Below are 16,031 nucleotides of genomic sequence, written 5' to 3' on the forward strand. Positions count from 1 at the left end.
TGGAGAAACTCAACATGTCTGGTAGCATTTGCAGAGGAAAAGCAGATCAATGTTTTGGGTCCATCATTGGGACACTTCATCTGAGCTCAACCCCTGATGAGACCCAGAAAATTAACTCCATTTCTCTCTCCAATGCTGCAAGACCTGCATTTTCTATCTATGAAAAATGCTGGGCCAAGGCCAGACTATCCCAAAGTGAGGGGCTGAGTGGCCTCTCCCAGTATTGTGGAATAGAGGGTTGGAGACAGGAGGGGGAGGGGGAAAGTTTCAAAAGACTACATTTCCCATCGGCCTTTGCGGACGGGGAAAAAAAAACAATGGTCGAGGAGGTGAGAAGGAGCGCAAAGAAATGTCGGGGAATCCCATTGGCGGGAATGAAGGGGACCAATCAAAGTGGGCGTTACGGAAGGAGAGGCGCGCGCCGGGGGGGGGGGGTGGGGTTGCGCGCTGAGTGAGCATCAAGGTGGATGAGCCGGCGCGCCCGATTGGCCGGCCGCAGCTCGGACCCGGCGGGGAGGCGGCGCGAGGGAGCCAATCGCCGACGGGCTGACAACGCGGCTCGGACGGCGGAAAAAAAAAGGCGCGGAGACGGGGGAGAGGGGAGGCGCCATTTTGTTTTTTTTTGAAAAATTTAGGCCGTTACGAGACGGAGACGGAGAGGGGGAGGGGGCGGTAACGGTTAAAATTCAAAAGGAAAAACCGACCGAATAACCCCCCCCTCACCGCCTGGAGTTTAGTTTTATAAACATTTATTCCCCCCCCCTCACCGACCCCCCTCCCCCCCCCGTCACTGACCGTGTGCGTGGTTTAATATTTCCCCGCCCCCGCCGACGATGGACGTGAAGAAGCTGAAGGTGGCCGAGCTGAGGCAGGAGCTGCAGGAGAGGGGCCTCGACACCCGCGGCCTCAAGGTCGAGCTGGCGCAGCGGCTGCAGGAGGCCCTGGACGCCGAGCTTCTGTCCGAGGAAGGCGGCGGCGGCCGCGCAGACGAGCCGAGGCCTAGCCGGGCCTACACCGATGGCGGCGGCGATGACGACGACGACGAGGAGGAGGAGGATGAAGAAGAAGAGGAGGAGGAGGACGAAGAATTACTCGCCGACGAAGAGGAGGAGGAGGAGGATCACGGAGAGGCCGAGGCCTTGATGGAGGCAGGAGGTCGACACCATCAGGAGGAGGAGGAAGGCGGCGACGGCGGGTGGCCCGTAGGCGAGCTCGGGGATGAGGAGAGGCCTACCTCCCAGCAGGAGGCGATGGATTACTCGGACGTCCCGGCGCCCTCCGAGGCGGCGGAGGGAGAGCAGTCCGTGAAGGCGGAGGTGGAGGAGGGGGCACAGCAAGCCGAGGCCGGCCAGGCCCAGGAGCGCAACGGCGGGGAGCCGCAGGCCGGTAAGGCCTCACTCCCTCCCCCTCCCCGGGTAGCGCTGGGATACTGGAGGAGTCCGCTGGGAGCCCCCGTCCCCGGGGGGATTAGGGTGTGTGGGGGGAGAGAAGGTGGATGAGCCCACATCAGGGGGATTTGGGGAGGGGGTGGGGGGGTGCTAAATGTTATCTGTTTCCAGTTGGAGAGATGGTGCCAGGGGTTTAATGCTGGAGGGGGTGATGCCAATGCCAGGGGTTTAATGCTGGGGGGGGGGGGTGATGCCAATGCCAGGGGTTTAATGCTGGGGGGGGGGGGTGATGCCAATACCAGGGGTTTAATGCTGGGGGGGGGGTGATGCCAATACCAGGGGTTTAATGCTGGGGGGGGTGATGCCAATACCAGGGGTTTAATGCTGGAGGGGGTGATGCCAATACCAGGGGTTTAATGCTGGGGGGGGGGTGATGCCAATACCAGGGGTTTAATGCTGGAGGGGGTGATGCCAATACCAGGGGTTTAATGCTGGAGGGGGTGATGCCAATACCAGGGGTTTAATGCTGGAGGGGGTGATGCCAATACCAGGGGTTTAATGCTGGAGGGGGTGATGCCAATACCAGGGGTTTAATGCTGGGGGGGGGGTGATGCCAATACCAGGGGTTTAATGCTGGGGGGGGGGGTGATGCCAATACCAGGGGTTTAATGCTGGGGGGGGTGATGCCAATACCAGGGGTTTAATGCTGGGGGGGGTGATGCCAATACCAGGGGTTTAATGCTGGGGGGGGGTGATGCCAGTACCAGGGGTTTAATGCTGGAGGGGGTGATGCCAATACCAGGGGTTTAATGCTGGAGGGGGTGATGCCAGTACCAGGGGTTTAATGCTGGAGGGGGTGATGCCAATGCTAGGGGTTTAATGCTGGAGGGGGTGATGCCAATACCAGGGGTTTAATGCTGGAGGGGGTGATGCCAATACCAGGGGTTTAATGCTGGAGGGGGTGATGCCAATACCAGGGGTTTAATGCTGGAGGGGGTGATGCCAATACCAGGGGTTTAATGCTGGGGGGGGGTAATGCCAGTACCAGGGGTTTAATGCTGGAGGGGGTGATGCCAATGCTAGGGGTTTAATGCTGGAGGGGGTGATGCCAGTACAAGGGGTTTAATGCTGGAGGGGTGACGCCAATGCCTGGGGTTTAATGCTGGTGGGGGTGATGCTGGTGCCAGGGGTTTAATGCTAGAGGGGTGATGACGGCAGATTGTGCAAGGGCATCTCTGGCTGATATGTCAGTGTGAGGTTTCTCGCAAGGTTCACATGAGGGGTCTCTCACTGATGGTTTGCAGAAACTACTGTCAGTGTAGAGGGGTTTACACTAACTGGTACTTTGTAAGGTTTACACACAACTGTATTGTCAATGTTTGGGGTTTCCCGCTGTGATTCCTTGTGTTATACTGGAACTGTGCTAGCAGTGTGCAGTGTCCAGAAGTGATCCGTTGCTGTTTCACATTTAACATTGGAACTCTCGTGTCAGTGATTCAGGTTTCTCACTCTGATTCGCTGTTTACAATGCAACTGTAGTGATTATGTTTTTTGCTCTGATGCTACAGTTAGTATAAATAGTGAATCTGCCTTATTCACTCTGCGCGATTTCTGTTCTTTTATGGCACGTGTGTTGATGGTATGGCAGAATATGTTTTGCCCATTAGTAGTGATGTTGTTGGTCATGAGCTGCCTTGAACCCTTGCACGCTGTAGTGTAGTGATGCTCACAGTGCTGTTACGGAATGAGTTCCAGCATTTTAACCTAATAACAGTGAAGAGATGGTAAAGTTTCAAGTCAGGATGGTGTGTGGCTTGGAGGGGAAACTTCCAGGCAGTGATATTTTCATATATACACTTCCCATGTTCCTCTATGTGGATGATGGTGTGACTGTAGAAGGGGACATTGATTATGCATTGGTGAGCTGCTTGACCCAGTACACAATGTTGCCAATGATGAGTAGGGTGCCAGTCAAATGGGCTCCCAGATGTTGGGAATAAGCTGACCCCATCCTTTTTGATTCTGTGTGCCGTGAGATGTGGTACTGCGGTTTGCTCAGTGTTAGTGCTGCTCAGATACAGGATATTCCAGAGTAAGTAACCCTTTTTGTACTTTTTTTTCAGATGAATCGGCTGCAAAACCGAACAGTGAGCAAGAGCCTAAAGTAGGAGGCAGTGAGGAACGGGCTTCAGTCAGTGAGGAACGACCACCCGTGAATGAGAAGCGAGGACAGAAGAGACGGCATGATGATCGCGGGCGTGGGTACTACGAGTTCAGGGAGGAGACTTACTACAACCGGTGAGGGAATTCCCATTCCCATGTAAATGATTTATACCTCAACTAAGTATGTATAGGTATTACAGCTCTCCACAAGCACTGAATCTTCACTGTGAGTACAAGAAACCGCATTAATTTTCAAACTGGAATTGAATAAAACCTACGGGTAGTTGAGGTGAGGTAGCAGTTGCATCTAAGAAATTTGCAAGGCTATGGAGTAAAGGGAGAGGGACTAATTACCTGAACAGGCCACTATGGATTGTATGGCTGCCTCCTGTATGGTGCAATCTTGCTTTTTATTTGACACACTGCGTCAACAAATGCTGCTGCAATTAGGTGGCTGTACAGGGCAAAAGTTTAGATCATTCTCCCAGTGCCATCCGTGCCTTGTACATGGATTTTGCATGAATAGCTGACATCTGACTACTTACAAGTTACTTGTGTTTTTTTAAAATACAACCCAATCTGTCCATAAGAGAGGACAAATTGCCTCTTGATTTCCCTAGTTTCACAGTGGCTTTTATCAGCCAGAAAATTGACCTGAGATTTGACATGGCATGGGTTTGATTTAACTGATCTCTGGTAATTTGGGGTCAGGATCTCAGGGTGGAAAGGCAGGAATGGTCATTGAGGGCCATTATTGAAGAACATAAAAGTATCTGTGCAGGTCCAGTCTCTGTGGAGTTGGTGCCTTAGAAAGAGAGATGGAGAGATGTATTGGTGAAATGTGTTTAAATAACAATCCTGCTTGGAAAGTGCCAAGCCCTTGTGCACTTCCTTGTGTTTATCATCTAACTGTCTCTGAGCAACCTTTTTTGGGTAAGTCAGAACACCAATATTCGTTATAACATGCGTTTCTGATCATGCTTGACCTGCTGTTTACTTTAAGTGGCACTTGTTCTCAAGATTGTGTGGAGCAGGACTGAACCAAATGACCTGTTTCTGTGTGGTAAGGTCCCTCTGTTACTGTTACTATTTTTCTTAATCATCTCCCCTGCTCCTTGAACTCCACTTCGGTCTCACTCGAGGCATCCTCTGCTGCTGCGCTGCTGTCCCATACCCTGATCTTATTCTGCTGCAGCCTCTAAATTCTGTCTGTTGATCCCTACAGGGCAAAGTCCCCGGTGCCTGCGGGGGAGGAGGAGGCTGAAGAGGAATTTGACGACAGTTTAGTTTGTCTCGACACCTGTAAGTGCGACGTTCTGTGAGGCCACGGTCAACGTTTACTCCGTCAGTTTAAAAATGGTCTCTTAATATTTCCGTTATGCCCTCAGACCGCGTAGTACGGCTTTTGGGGTTTACTGAAGGCATGGGAACGGTGGGGGGTTGTCAGCAAATCGGAAGCAGCGGAGACTTGTTGGATCATGGGAGTTTGTTGCTGACATTCCAGATGAGTTGGAGAGAGATACTCCAGGCTTCGTTCAACCAGCAACCAATGGCACTTTGTTGAAAGTTCGACTGTAGGACATCTCATTGCAGATGCAGTTCGCCACTGCATGTACCGGTTGTTCAATCCACTCGGCAGAAGTTAAAACTGACTCGCGGGGTTTACATTGGCCAGCAGAACAGACTTTGTACCTTACAGGTTCCAGAGTGGGGAGTACCCTCAGGTCGGCTGCACTGTGGCCGTGCTCCCCAGCACCTCTGGTCTTATTGATGTTAATTGTTCCACGTGAAACCAACAGGCTGGTCACTTTTAAGATTTGGCTGTGACCTGTGGTTTTAAATAAGCGTTTCTGGTGTGCCCCAAACTCTGGTGAAGCTGGGGATTGGCCACCTGTCCAACAGCCCTGACCCTCCTGGAAACTACAAATGTTTCAACTGTCTTGCTTTTTTCTTTAAATCCACTTCACAGATAATTCTGACATCCATTTCCAAGTGGCTAAGGACCGCTATGGCGGGCAACCGCTCGCCCCTGAGAAGTTTGCCTACCTTTGGGCTGGCGCACGGGCTACCTACGGCGTGACTAAGGGGAAAATCTGCTTTGAGGTGAAGGTAAGACTGGCCTCACTGCAATAAACTTGTAGCTGGTTCACTTAGACATAGTCATCGCACCAGTCCCGCCTCTGTTCCCCCAAAACCTCTTGGCACCAGAAATTTGCCTTCTATTCAGGATTGGCTCTGATCCTGAAGCACAATCATTGTAAGGAATAGTTACCTGCCAACCATTCTGAAGGCATTGTAAATGCTTCCCACAACACACTGCTGTGAAAGTGCTTCAAGCCTAGACTCCCTCAGAAGACCCTCTGCTTCGGTGCAGTGAGGGTAGGGGCATGGATTACATTGTGTCTGTGCCTCCTGTGGTGACACAGGATCAATGTTCTGCCATTTGGAAGTGCATTCCCTTGTAATGTTTTGACAGTTAAAGGTGCAGGCACTTGTGCTCCGTCTTCAAAGAGGTCTGTGGAGATTGAATTGTGACATTAACGGGTACACACTCAACTTCGGTTTCAGGTGACCCAGAAGATCCCTGTGAAACAGCTGCCCGAGAGTGAAAGTGAGCGCCATCTTGTCCGTGTGGGTTGGTCCTTGAACAGCTCCTCACTGCAGCTGGGTATGTAAATGCTATGGAGTTGCCAGAACGGCAACACTTAACCCACTGTGTCTGCATTGACTAATGTCCTCCTGACTAACCCCACCTTGACAATGAATGTGTTTTTCTTTCCATTTGGGTAATGCTTAAACATTAATATGTTGCAGGAGATGGGGAATTTTCCTATGGCTACGACGGAGTTGGGAGAAAGTGGGAAAACTCCAAGTTTGAGGAATATGGAGAGATGTTTGATGAAAATGATGTCATTGGTTGTTTTGCTGTAAGTTCATGACCTCAGTCCACTAGATTAGCTCTAAGACCATAATTACAAATAATTCTAGGCCCTCTGAGATTAATGCTATGGCTGAATTTCTTTTAATTTGAGCTGTTCCGAGTGAAGCAACGTGCAATACACACACCGCAGTTGGATCGATACAGAGTAAATCTAAATCTACTCTCTCAAACTGCAAGTCAGGCTTTCTCCACGTTTGTCCCCATCAAACTTTCGAGGACAGGTACAGCACAGGGTTAGATACAGAATGAAACTCAATTTACCCTGCTCCTGTACCTGGATTTCCATTGTTGCTGCAGTCCTCATGCTGGCTGCCGTGTGGCCTCTGAGTGAGATTGCTTATTCCTGTCAAACTGCTGCAGTATTCTGCCGTCAATGGGTGGTCAGTCAGAACTGGTGTTAGACCATCACACGCAACTGAGAGCAAACATGGGGGACTTTTGGGATTGAGGGTCCATGTTTGCATTGCTGAGCACTGCCTGCAGTTTGCTGTAATCAGGCTCTTGTTTGTCTGTTTGCAGGATTTTGACAATGAGGAGGTGGAGCTGTCCTTTTCAAAGAACGGAACATGCCTTGGGGTGGCCTTCTCGATTAGCAAGGAGTCCCTTGGCGAGGAAGCACTGTTCCCCCACATCCTTTCTAAAAACTGCGCGGTGGAGTGCAACTTTGGCCACAAGGAGGAACCCTTCTTCCCAATTCCAGAGGACTACGTCTTCATTCAGAACGTTCCCCTGGAAGAGCGTATTCGGGGAGCAGTTGGTCCTAAAACTAAGGATGCATGTGAAGTAAGCACTGGGAATAGAATTAGAGAGTAGTTCCATTCTGCATACCAACTTTCTGCAAGACCAATTTGCCTGCTGTCTTCCTGCAGCACCACAGATTTTTTTTTGTTCCTCTTCAATTTCCTCTGAAAGCCTTGCTGGAACCCTTAGTGGGCGGCACGGTGGCACAGTGGTTAGCACTGCTGCCTCACAGCGCCTGAGACCCGGGTTCAATTCCCGACTCAGGTGACTGACTGTGTGGAGTTTGCACGTTCTCTCCGTGTCTGCGTGGATTTCCTCCGGGTGCTCCGGTTTCCTCCCACAGTCCAAAATGTGCGGGTCAGGGTGAATTGGCCATGCTAAATTGCCCGTAGTGTTAGGTGGGGGGGTAAATGTAGGGGTATGGGTGGGTTGCGCTTCGGCGGGTCGGTGTGGACTTGTTGGGCCGAAGGGCCTGTTTCCACACTGTAAGTAATCTAATCAAAAAAAAATCCTGCACCCATATTGCTTTCAGGCAGCACTTTCCAAATCTTAATCATTCACTGCGGAGCCAAGAATGTAGGAAGTTGGACTGGCCGTGATGGTTTGAATGGCCTCTTTCTGTGCCTTCACTCTTGCGTGATCCTGAGTGGCCCTTCCAGCCCTTGGCTGAGATTGTGGCCAATCTTTTATGTCAGCACTGTTTTGCCCATACCATGTCTGTGTCCCATTATCTCTAATTCATCTCAATCTTGAATATACTTCAGGAATAAGCCACCAGATCCTTCTGTCATAGATAAGCTTCACCACACTGAAGAAATTCATCCTCATCTCTGTCTTTTAAAAGGGCTTTATTCTGAGACACTGCTGTCTACTTCTCAGAATAAAAGTGTTTGAGGGGGAGGGGGGGGAGGCTGTATTTTCTGGTGCATTCTCCACGTCAGTGCCCCAATCAATCTGCGCCTCTTTCTTGTGTAAAATAAACAGTGCATTACCAAGCACCTAATTGCAAGTACTTTGCTCTCGTCGCAGGTCATAATGATGGTTGGGTTGCCAGGAGTGGGGAAGACAACCTGGGTGAAGAAGCACGTGGCTGAGAATCCAGAGAAGCGATACGTCGTACTGGGCACACACAGTATTCTGGACAAGATGAGGGTGAGAAGTCTTGGTTTATCATTTATGCTGTCTTTAGGGTCCATAATGGCTTCAATTTATTTGAACAGCACGATTTTATTAATATTGCAGCCTAGCTAGTTTAAATTCTCTCAACCTTTTATATGTATATAAAGAGCTCAAAATTCAGAATTCTTTTGCCCCTGGAGACTGAGGTTGACAATCACATTGGCAGTTCTTGCCTGTGTTTAGCAGGTGATGTTAGCTCAGTATTGTGAGCATTCTGCTTTGATCTTTCCTAAAATGGTTGTCTTTATTCACATGCTTTTGATTTTAAAGGTGTTCTCCGTTGCTTCTCTCTCTCTCTCTCTCTCTCTCTCTCTCTCTCTGTTGGTTTTCTCTCTCTCCTTCTCAAGGCCAGTTTATCTTTAAGCTTGCAGACAGTCTAGCATGACACCATCCAACTTTGGTCTGGGATTTTCTTTCTTTTGTTGAATTGTCAATTTAACAGTCTTTATTCTAACCAAACTCCATTCTTATATATAAATGCCCAGGTTCCACTCAATCCTTTAATTTCTTTCAAACTGGTTTTTCAGTGTCCAAACTTCTTTAAGCGTGTTAAGGTCATAACCCACAAATTATGAGCCAGAGAAAGCCTTTTGGCAAGTTCAGCCAGTTCCTGATCTGACTGGCCTCCTCTCCATTTCTTGACATCCCTATAAACCTTGACTTTGGTGAATTTTGAGAAGATTTGTAGCTCAGTTTGAGGTTCTGGATGTAGGCTTGCTTGTTGAGTTGGAAGGTTCATTTTCAGACATTTTGTCACCATACGAGGTAACATCTTCAGTGAGCCTCTGGATGAAGCATGAGTGGCATGGCCCGCTTTCTATTTGTGTTTCGGTTTCCTTGGGTTGGTGATGTCATTTCCTGTTCTTTTTCTTGAGGAGGGGTTAAATGGGATTCAAGTCAATGTGTTTGTTGATAGAGTTCCAGTTGGAATGCCATGCTTCTAGGAATTCTTGTGCATGCCTCTGTTTGGCTTGTCCTTGGATGGATGTCTTGTCCCAGTTGAAGTGGTGTCCTTCCTCATCTGTACGTAAGGATACTGGTGAGAGTGGGTCATGCCCTTTTCTGGCTAGTTGATGTTCATGTATTCTAGTGGCTAGTTTCTGCCTGTTGGTCCAGTCTACTTTGTTACAATTCTTGCAAGGTATTTTGTAAATCATGCTTAAAGAATGTGTTCTTTGGCTGTGTTCATCCAGGTTAAAGGACTGGAAGCTCCTGAAATGAATGCAGAGCGACGGAATGTTCTGACCCAGCAGGCAACACAGTGCTTGAGCAAATTTATTCAGATTGCAGCCTGCAAGAAGCATAACTATATCCTTGATCAGGTACACTCCTCATGGAGGGATCGCCCATGAAATATTCTGAATGTTTTAACCTCACTCTGTCAGAGAGCTGGTGGTGGCATTTAGTATAAGATCTATGTAACCCGCGTGCTGCAGCAGTCCACATAGTCTGTTTAAATGGTGTATTATAGCCAGTGCTCCTCAATGTAAGCAGTGTGGTCTGCAAAAGTGAGTGCTCGTAGATTAATCATTTCCCCCCCCCCCCCCCCCAAATCATCTCGCCCCAGCCCTGCACCACAGTATTCGGGTCAGGGGTTACAAGATCGCTATGCAAAACCAAAATATTGGGCAGGAGGATGCTCTCAGAATCTTTGAAGGCTGCTGTTGATTTTGATACATCCTCAGTGGGCAAGCGATCTACTACCACTCTGATCTCCCAGGGAGTCTTCTCTTCTGTTTAGAACATTACAGCGCAGTACAGACCCTTCAGCCCTCTGCGTCAAACTGTGGAACCAATCTAAAGCCCATCTAACCTACACTATTCTGTTCTCGTCTATATGCCTATTGGAAGACCATTTAAATGCCCTTTAAAGTTGGCGGTCTACTTCTGCAGTCAGTGCGTTCCACGTCCCTACTACTCTGAATAAAGAAACTACCTTTGACATCTGTCCTATATCTTATCACCCCTCAATTTAAAGTTATGTCCCCTCACGCTATCCAAGGTAAAAACAATGACTGCAGATGCTGGAAACCAGAGTCAGGATTAGTGTGGTGCTGGAAAAGCACAGCAGTTCAGGCAGCATCCGAGGAGCAGGAAAATCGATGCGCAAAGGGCTTTTGCCCAAAACAATGCTGTTGATCATGTCCAAAGCTCCATTTTCCTACAGCCAGTGTTGAAAACCTTTCAACGCTGCTTGAGCTTCACGTGCCCTGCCTTCTGGTCTCTTGCTACTTTGGCAAGAGCTGATGGTGGCAGTCATGCTTTGCACTAGTAAGGTTGTGGCTAGCCCCATGCCACCGAAAAAACATTTAGCTGCATCTGGGAGCATGGCGAGAATTTTGGGTCATTGTGTTAGGCTTTCCGAAACTTGAGTGCTTACCTCTTTGCCCGTTGATGGTTCTGCTTCCAGACCAATGTCTACAGCTCGGCCCAGCGGCGGAAGATGATTCTCTTCAAAGGATTTTCCCGCCAGGCTATAGTGATTTGCCCAAGTGACGAGGATTGGAAGACCAGGATGAAACTGCGAACTGCGGAGGAGGGCGACGATGTCCCAGACTTTGCAATGAATGAAATGAAAGGTGAGCTGAGTGGAAGGCTGGTGGGCTTATCCAGGGGTTTCTGTGCTGTGTTTATGCAGCGAGCTGAAATTAATAGTGTACCTGCTGCTTGATGTTGTAAACTGTCTGGTGCCATGAGTCGGCGGCATTTTCAAACCAGCTGAGAAAGTTTGAGGATCTTTATTAGGTAGGGCATGTGCAAGATCCTGAGGGATATGGATTGAGTGAATGTGTTTCCAGTTGCAGGGGGGTTGGTCACCAGAGGGAGACAGATCAAAGTAAATCGGTAAAAGCAGCAGTGGGGCAAGTGTGGATTAGGGGTCTGTAGTGATGTCCCTCTGGCCCCTACCAGCACCATGCTGCTAGAGGGAGGTGTTGCATGTATGCCTCTGTGCCTTACCTCTTTCTTAACCCCTTTTCAACATTGATTTCAGTCAATTTTACACTCCCTGAGGCGAGTGACTTCCTGGACAAAGTGACCTACGTGGAGCTGGAGAAGGAACCGGCCAGCAAGCTGGTGAGCAAATATCGAGATGAAGCAAAGAAGGCCAGGCCACAGCAGGAGAAACGGCAGGATCGACGTAACTACCGCAATCGAAATGACCGGGACCGGAACTACGGTGAGATACTGCACTAACAATCTCTCCTGCTTTGTCCATGTCAAAATACATTAAGACCCAGACAAAATCCCTGCTGAAGCTGCTGAGTAACAAGTAACAAGTGCTAGGCAATGACCATCTTCAGCAAGGCAGCATCAGTCCATCACTACTTGAGGTTCAGTGGCATTACCATTGAGTTTACCCCACTAGCAACATCCTTGGGGTTACAATTGACCAGAAGTTGAATGAAACAACCATGTAAATACAGTGGTTGCAAGAGCACCTCAGAAACTGGGAATTCTGCAAGGAGTAACTCCTCTCCTTACTCCTTGCTTTCTTGGATGAGTGCCAGGTCCCAGTAACACTCAAAGATGAACACATCCAGGACGTGTGCATTGAATTACGTATCATCACCTTTTTTTGCTCTCTCTCTCACCCAGGTGGTTATCGCATGGGCAGGTGGGACAACAGGAATTATGATCGGCCACAGTATGGGCATGGATGGGGCCCAGCCTATGGCAATCACCCAGCATACAGAGAGGTAAGAGTCGGGTGAGGTATACAGGAGGAGGCATTCTGTGTTCTGTTATTCTATTATGACACCGCTGATCTGTATCTTAGCCCGAACTACCCAGCCTGACCCCTTCAACACCAAGTTAAGAACATTAGATCTTGGTATCAAACCCATTTGGCGTGAAATATGGGTCTTGATCATTTTCCTGACCTACGTTTGCCTCTTTACTTTGATTAATTTCTTACTTTGTGTCTGGGTGTTGGAGAGCTACTAGCCCCTTTACCCAAGTACGTTCCCCTGGGAGCGCCCTTGTTATTTAATTTCTCCCTCCTTCTGCCTGGGGGAGTTTTCCAAAGTGGTGTGCCCATCATGATATGTTGCTTCGCTGCTTTATTGCCACAGGATTATCATAAACCCTATGACCGATACAGGCAGCAGTATGATCGGCCTTATCCGCAGCCCTATGACTACCACAGATATCGGGACTATTACCGGGAGTATGCTCGTGAGGTAGGTGTCTGTCTGTCTGTATATTCACTGCTATTTGAGGATGTCATATGGGTTCTCTGTTACTTGGGAGCGGGTTAGAAGAGTGTACACTTGCATGTGCTATTTTGCTTAGCACTGGTGCATGGCTCACTCTCAGACTGTACTCACATTTGATATTTAGTCTGTGGACCAGTCAGCGTTAACCAGAACAACATAGTACCCCATTACCTAGTTTGTGGTAACGTTATTGGACTGATCGTCCAAGGGCCCTGGGCTAATGTTCCAGTGTTTTAATCTAGTCAGGCAAGTTGAGGAATTTCAATTCGATTTAATAATAAATCTGGAATAAAATTAACCATGTTCATTCAATCATGTTGTGAATGCCAAACTGGTTCCCTAATATCTTTTTAGGGAAGGAAATCTACTGTCCTTAACAGGCCTAGCAGACCTGACACTGGAGCTTGAGCAATGTGGCTGTCTCTCCACTCTCTCCTGAAATGACCCAAGCAAGCTATTCTTTTGTTTTTAAAATGTGATTAGATGTCTTGTTGGGTGTCCATATGGACTGCAGTGGTTGACTGCTTCCTTTTTAAGCGTCAGTAAGGGGTGAGGCTCAAGTGCTGGGGCCTTGACAGTGATGCACGCATTCTAAAAATGGATAAAAGCAGAACAAAAGCGCAGAGATTGATCCAGTGACATGCTTTTTTTTTGGCGGGGGGGTCTCAAATCCCTTCCCACTCACCTGGCTAGTTATATGGATTACTGAGCTCAGCGTGTGACAATGGTACTAAAGACCAGTGCTATGGGTATAAAATGTGTAGTCAGTCTGAGACATTGTTAAAACACTGTTCTGTTTTTTTTTCTTTTTTTTTGTCTCTAGTGGCATCGCTATTACGAGGAGCGAAACCGCTACTACAACAACTACTATGGTTACCGATGAAAGCTCAACCATGTGTGAAACCCCCCCCCCCCCTTCTCTTCCCCCACCTCTTACCCTTCCCCCTTTCCCCTCAGTAGCCCACTACCCCACCCACCTCCCCCTCCCTCCCCAGCCAAGCTCCAACATAGTTTCATTCCGATGGAGCAGCAGGTGGCTGTGGGGGTTCACTCAGAGTTTTTGGCGAGTGTTTAGATGTTTTGTTTCTGTTTTTATTTTTAATTTTATTTCTACTCTCATTTCAGCAGAGAGTGCCTGGCTTTCTAGGGGGCATCTCAGCTTTTCCTCAATGGATGTACCACAGTAGTTGATTTGGAATGTATAAAGGACACTCTCTCTCGCAAATGCGTGCTGCCTCCCACTTACACCTGTTCACGTGTGTGATTTCACCCGTGCGTGCAGTATTGCATTCATTTCCCCCTCATTTTCTCTTGCATAACTACAAAAGGTCTTATCACTTACACTTGTGTACGCACACACAAACGTGCCAGGAAACACCTTTAGCACTGGTGGAGCCGCTGTTTGTGTGGGTCCTGAAACTTGGAATTGTACAGAGGCGATGCCTTTCAAGGTGATGCCTGGTTGTCAATTTGTCAGCTTAAGGTTAATCAGAAAGGATGCAAGATTTACTCCAGTCCCTGCTGAGTCTGGTTGACATCTGAGCCCCATCCCTGTTTGACTCTCACAACAAGAAGGCTTCAGAGTTGTACGATCAAACTGAAGGTCAACACGAGCATTTCATCAGGGCACGTAGCGGGGTGAATGAGTACATCTGGCCTGTTCTGCCCATCTAAAACCCACCTGTACACATTGCAGTCTTAATGTTACAACTCCGTGGCACATAACCCCTTGTTAGCTGCTGTGAAGCCGAAACCGTCATAACGCTGGCCCCAAGATCACACTTTATGCAGGTCTCTTGTCTTTTCCACAGCCAAGTGGCAGAATGTCACATCTTTTGAGAGTATGGCCTGGCTTTGGGGCTTAATGACAGCTGGTGGAGGGGTGGGGAAGAAGAGAGCGCAGGATTGTGTGTGTGAACTACTAGGTCCATGACACACAATCTCTCCAATCTGTATCTCACAGACCAGTGTGCGTGTCTTCTCCTTAACTTCCTCTAACCAACAATTGCTAAAGGGGCTGTGGCTGTGTTGCATCCTGCCCCATCCCTAACCAGATTAGAGACGTGTGGTGAGGGGAGTTTGCCCCTTTGCCAGTTCAGGGTGAGCTCTCTTATTTTCTTTGGGCAAGGGAGAGAGGAGAGGCTTCCCTCTTTTTCATTGTCTTTGTTTTTATCTTTTGGTGCTTATTCTTTGTCTTCACATCTTCTCGAATACGCTGATAACCAGATTAATGCTGCAGACCAGGGGGGGTGCAGGCGTGAACGAGAAGGGCAAAGGAAGTTGAGTGGAGCCAATAATGTTGCAGTTTTTGTATTTACAACGCTTTGAACTTTGTACAGCCGCTCCTGCCACGGCCTTCCAGAAAAGCTTCTGTTTGTGCGCCTGCCTGCGTGTTTTCTTTTTAATTATTTTACCCACAAGAAATAAGACTTGCTTTTCAACTTGCGATGTTTTTCCTAATCATTAGCCTGCAGGTTATTAATGTACGGTGCAGCCTTTTTAATGTCTAGTTAGCTGTGGGGAGGGGGATGGGTGGGTGGGAGGGAGGGAGGGTGGGGGAGAGATGAATCTATTTTCTGATAAATGCGTTTGATCCTTCTAACAGTTCTTTCCTCGCGCCGTGTGGTGGAGGGAGTTGGGAAGCTGGCTGGTCTGCAGCATGTCGGGCCAGCAGTCAGCCCAGACGTTCACCCGTGGCCCGCCTCTTTTCCCCCATCCCGACTTGTCAGAAACAAGTGCATGGCTTTGCGACGGGGATCCCATCAACATCTTGGGGAGGGCGTGGCAAGTCCAGGCTCTTTCGGTGGGCTTGTGATTTCCAGTTTTCCCTGTCCACCCACGATCAAGGATGTGGTTTCAAACTGAGCACGCTGCTGCCCATGGTCCTACCAGCCTTGTTAGCAGTCACCTACTGAGGACAGTAGGCACAGAAACTTGGGCAGTAGTCACTGGAATCATACCGGGCTTGATGGGTGCTGGTTAAACTCTGTGTTCTCTGGCCCTGTCTTCACTTGTGCTGCCATACAACATCTGTAGACACTGCCGATGTGAAGTGTCCCTTCTAACCATAGGACTTGGAATAATACCCTCTCTGAATTCTTCCTTCTCGGAGGACTTTTGATTTTCAGCAGAGGGTGAAAATTTCGGCAATGAATATTTCAGGTAAAGAAAAATAGCGTAATTCTTTAATTACCCTCATCATAAATTTTTCTCTTAAATTAGAATGGTTAAATCCTTGCTTCAGTTGTATCAAGTTACTCAAATGTTTAGTGCCAGATGGGAGTAAAAAGAATTGACCCAGCTTCCCCCTGCAAAAACTGGATTTCACACCTTGTAGCTGACAGGAATCCTGAACCCTTGAATGTCAGGGAGGCTAAATGTTTATCTTGGCAGATTGGTGGT

At 48.5% G+C, this 16,031-nt stretch overlaps 1 protein-coding gene across 1 annotated transcript; it reads left to right on the forward strand.

Moving 5' to 3' along the window:
* The first annotated feature begins 610 nt into the window (after positions 1–610).
* On the forward strand, positions 611–15,150 carry LOC132836365 (heterogeneous nuclear ribonucleoprotein U-like protein 2). The gene is made up of 14 exons (XM_060855861.1): positions 611–1,386; positions 3,512–3,686; positions 4,777–4,853; positions 5,521–5,660; positions 6,120–6,219; positions 6,366–6,478; positions 7,012–7,275; positions 8,263–8,385; positions 9,606–9,734; positions 10,823–10,991; positions 11,405–11,590; positions 12,010–12,110; positions 12,486–12,593; positions 13,453–15,150. Exons 1-14 carry the CDS (start codon positions 834–836, stop codon positions 13,510–13,512), a joined length of 2,298 nt encoding a protein of 765 aa, XP_060711844.1. The 5' UTR covers positions 611–833; the 3' UTR covers positions 13,513–15,150.
* Positions 15,151–16,031: the final 881 nt, after the last annotated feature.

This window comes from Hemiscyllium ocellatum, chromosome 46, assembly GCF_020745735.1.
Source record: "Hemiscyllium ocellatum isolate sHemOce1 chromosome 46, sHemOce1.pat.X.cur, whole genome shotgun sequence".
In the NCBI taxonomy this organism is placed as follows: Eukaryota; Metazoa; Chordata; class Chondrichthyes; order Orectolobiformes; family Hemiscylliidae; genus Hemiscyllium; species Hemiscyllium ocellatum.

Coding starts and splice junctions, on each gene's coding strand:
- LOC132836365 (XM_060855861.1), top strand. CDS start 834: ATGGACGTGAAGAAGCTGAAGGTGGCCGAGCTGAGGCAGGAGCTGCAG. Junction 1,387..3,511: donor CGGCGGGGAGCCGCAGGCCG/GTAAGGCCTCAC, acceptor CTTTTTTTTCAG/ATGAATCGGCTGCAAAACCG. Junction 3,687..4,776: donor GAGGAGACTTACTACAACCG/GTGAGGGAATTC, acceptor TGATCCCTACAG/GGCAAAGTCCCCGGTGCCTG.